The sequence below is a fragment of the Aplysia californica genome, unplaced genomic scaffold, assembly GCF_000002075.1.
Source record: "Aplysia californica isolate F4 #8 unplaced genomic scaffold, AplCal3.0 scaffold00244, whole genome shotgun sequence".
In the NCBI taxonomy this organism is placed as follows: Eukaryota; Metazoa; Mollusca; class Gastropoda; order Aplysiida; family Aplysiidae; genus Aplysia; species Aplysia californica.
In genome coordinates this window covers 156,174-158,673 of record NW_004797514.1, presented here as the reverse complement: position 1 = coordinate 158,673, position 2,500 = coordinate 156,174, and the positions used below count along the sequence as shown (strand labels likewise).

At 41.6% G+C, this 2,500-nt stretch overlaps 1 protein-coding gene across 1 annotated transcript in view; it reads left to right on the top strand.

Moving 5' to 3' along the window:
* LOC101864464 (protocadherin Fat 4) overlaps nucleotides 1–2,500 on the top strand; it is a gene marked incomplete in the record, with an annotated part of 42,389 nt that overhangs the window by 36,791 nt on the left and 3,098 nt on the right. Inside the window, 2 exon segments of the mRNA XM_013083610.1 lie at nucleotides 364–463; nucleotides 1,672–1,898. Of these exon segments, the coding sequence (XP_012939064.1) occupies nucleotides 364–463; nucleotides 1,672–1,898 (327 nt within the window).

The window sequence follows — 2,500 nt, the reverse complement described above, 5'->3', positions numbered from 1 at the left end:
CCATGCACCATGTCTTACTTTACTTTACTTTATCTGTCCTCTTGTACCTCTAGGGCGTCGGGGGGAGAAAGAGCTTCCTGTCTCTAGCAAGTTTGATGGCCTGGCTGGGTGGGATATGCACTACGTAAATGCAATTGTCATTCTTATTGTACATCCGAGGTGGGATGGGGGCCCACTGTCAAGCCGCAGTAATGTCTTTCAGGAAATAGGTAAACCATGCTTTGGTCATCAAGATGCGTATGTAGGCGTGGAAAAGACGTGATGGGGGGACTGAAATTTACTTTTACCTATACTGATATGTCGTTGTGTGTCAGCTATCAAACCAGTCTTAACCCCCCCCCCTCCCTTCTTACCCTCCCCTAGGTCTGCTGCGATGGTTGTCGTCGTGAATGATAGTGCGGCAGATCTCCAAGAGAACGTGGACATGACGAAGACATTCCTGACTCAGACAGAGGTCCTCACGGTGAGCATTAAGACATTAATAACCAATCATTTTTCTTCTTCCTCGTTGCAGCTTCTTCGGAGCTACCCATCTGGGACCATTGGAAGATGATATAAATTGTGCTAAAAACGATTTAAAGCATTTGCTATCAATCCTGTTTTAAAATTTCCTTAGCTTCTACAGAGTGAATTATCTGAATCTTAGTTTGGTAAGAGTTTTACGGCGCTCGCAACTGCATAAGGTCATATGAGCGCGCATCTGAGTCTATTGGAAAGGACCTAATGTGTATCTGTAGGACTTGGAAACATTAACTCTTACAAGTCGTAGGCCTAGTCTCTATTTTGTAGCATTGGGTTCTGTTGAAAATGTGTATAGGAACGTAGACCATTTTCATCATAAAAAGATTCAAAGCTACAAGTTTGATTTCCCAACAAAATATTCAGACAGGAATTAAGATTTGATATTATGAAAATACAGTTCTGGTGCAGACAAAAGGCTGTTTTTGAAGAATGAGGAAAACAAGAAAATAAAATACTGTGGCGTCTAGTCTGTAGACGTAACGACATCTAATGCTTTATAATTAACCATTACTTATCTTTTTTCTCGAACTCGACTGAATAATCCATCTGAAAGAATCGGAAAATGAGCTGAATTAAGTCAAAGAGGACAAAATAATAACAAATTATCATTTTTCTTCTTTCCCAGCTTCTCCAAATAACCTTAATCCATCTGTGACTGTGTAGGAATTACCCCAATTGAGTCAAAAGGACAGATTATCATTGTCCTTTTCCCCCAGTGTATACTTACTTCACTTTACTTTTTTAAAACTCTTTTCTTCCGCTTGTACCGGTGAGTGTCGCAGGGAGATACAGGCGTCTGTGTGAAGCAAGACGAGTGGCCTGTAGGAGGGACATTCCATGAGCTCCAGCTTACACAAATATCCTTAACCCATCTGTGACTGTTTCGGAATGACCCCAATTGTATCAAAAGGGGCATACAACTTAAATCATTTTGGGTGGTTGGCCGGTGGTCTGGATTGGTTTGCTCCTTTTTTCCTATCAAACATCTATCGTCCTTATCTCCCCTCCTTCTTTTTTATGTTTGTTAATATCTCGTAACACCTCTAATCTTCTGGCGCTCATATGACCTTACGCAGTTGCGAGCGCAGTAAAACCTCTACTAAAACAAAAACTTCAATCAATCAACCACTATTTTTTGTTCTTCCCCAGGTTCTTCAGAGCGACCCGTCTGGGACACCGGCAGGTGGCGTGACGGGTGGGGGCGTCACGGTGACCAGCGTGGATCCTTACGTGGACGGAACTAGCGATGACGACAGCACGTCCATCAGCGACCCGGCAATCGTCGCTCTCATCATCATCGGCTGCGTAGCTGGCTTCATACTCCTCGTCGCCATCATCGTCTTTATCATTTACTGTTGCCTGAAGACTAGAAATGCGTACGTGTGTTGTGATTATTTTTATTCGTTTGGTTTGGCTTTGTTTTGTTTTGAATGTACTAATTTATGTTGCTGTTGATATAGTGAGTTTATGAGTATAATTCTTGTTCACTCTTGTTGCTGTTGTTGTTGTTGTTGTTGTTGCTGTTCTTGTTGTTGTTGTTTTGTTGTTGTTGTTTTGTTGTTGTTGTTGTTGTTGTTGTTGTTGTTGTTGCTGTCAGGACCGACCCGGGCTGAGAGGAACACATCGTCTTAAAAGAAAGAACGAGATGCTCAAAAAGAATTCTTCCCTCACGGCAATCGATCTCAGGTGTTCCAGGTTGGACCGTTGAAGGGCCAGGTCGCTTAACCACAGGAGCCTTCACAGATAGACAAAAGTCCAAAATTTAAAGGAAGCATGTGGACTATGGTGAACTATACAGACGTAACAAATACATAAGCAAAAATAGGCAGTCCAACAGGTAAACCGTTGTGTAAAGAACCGATAGATTAAATAGATAGATAGGGAGATAGATAGATAGATAGATAGGGAGATAGATAGATAGATAGATAGATAGATAGATAGATAGATAGATAGATAGATAAGTAGATAGATAGATAGA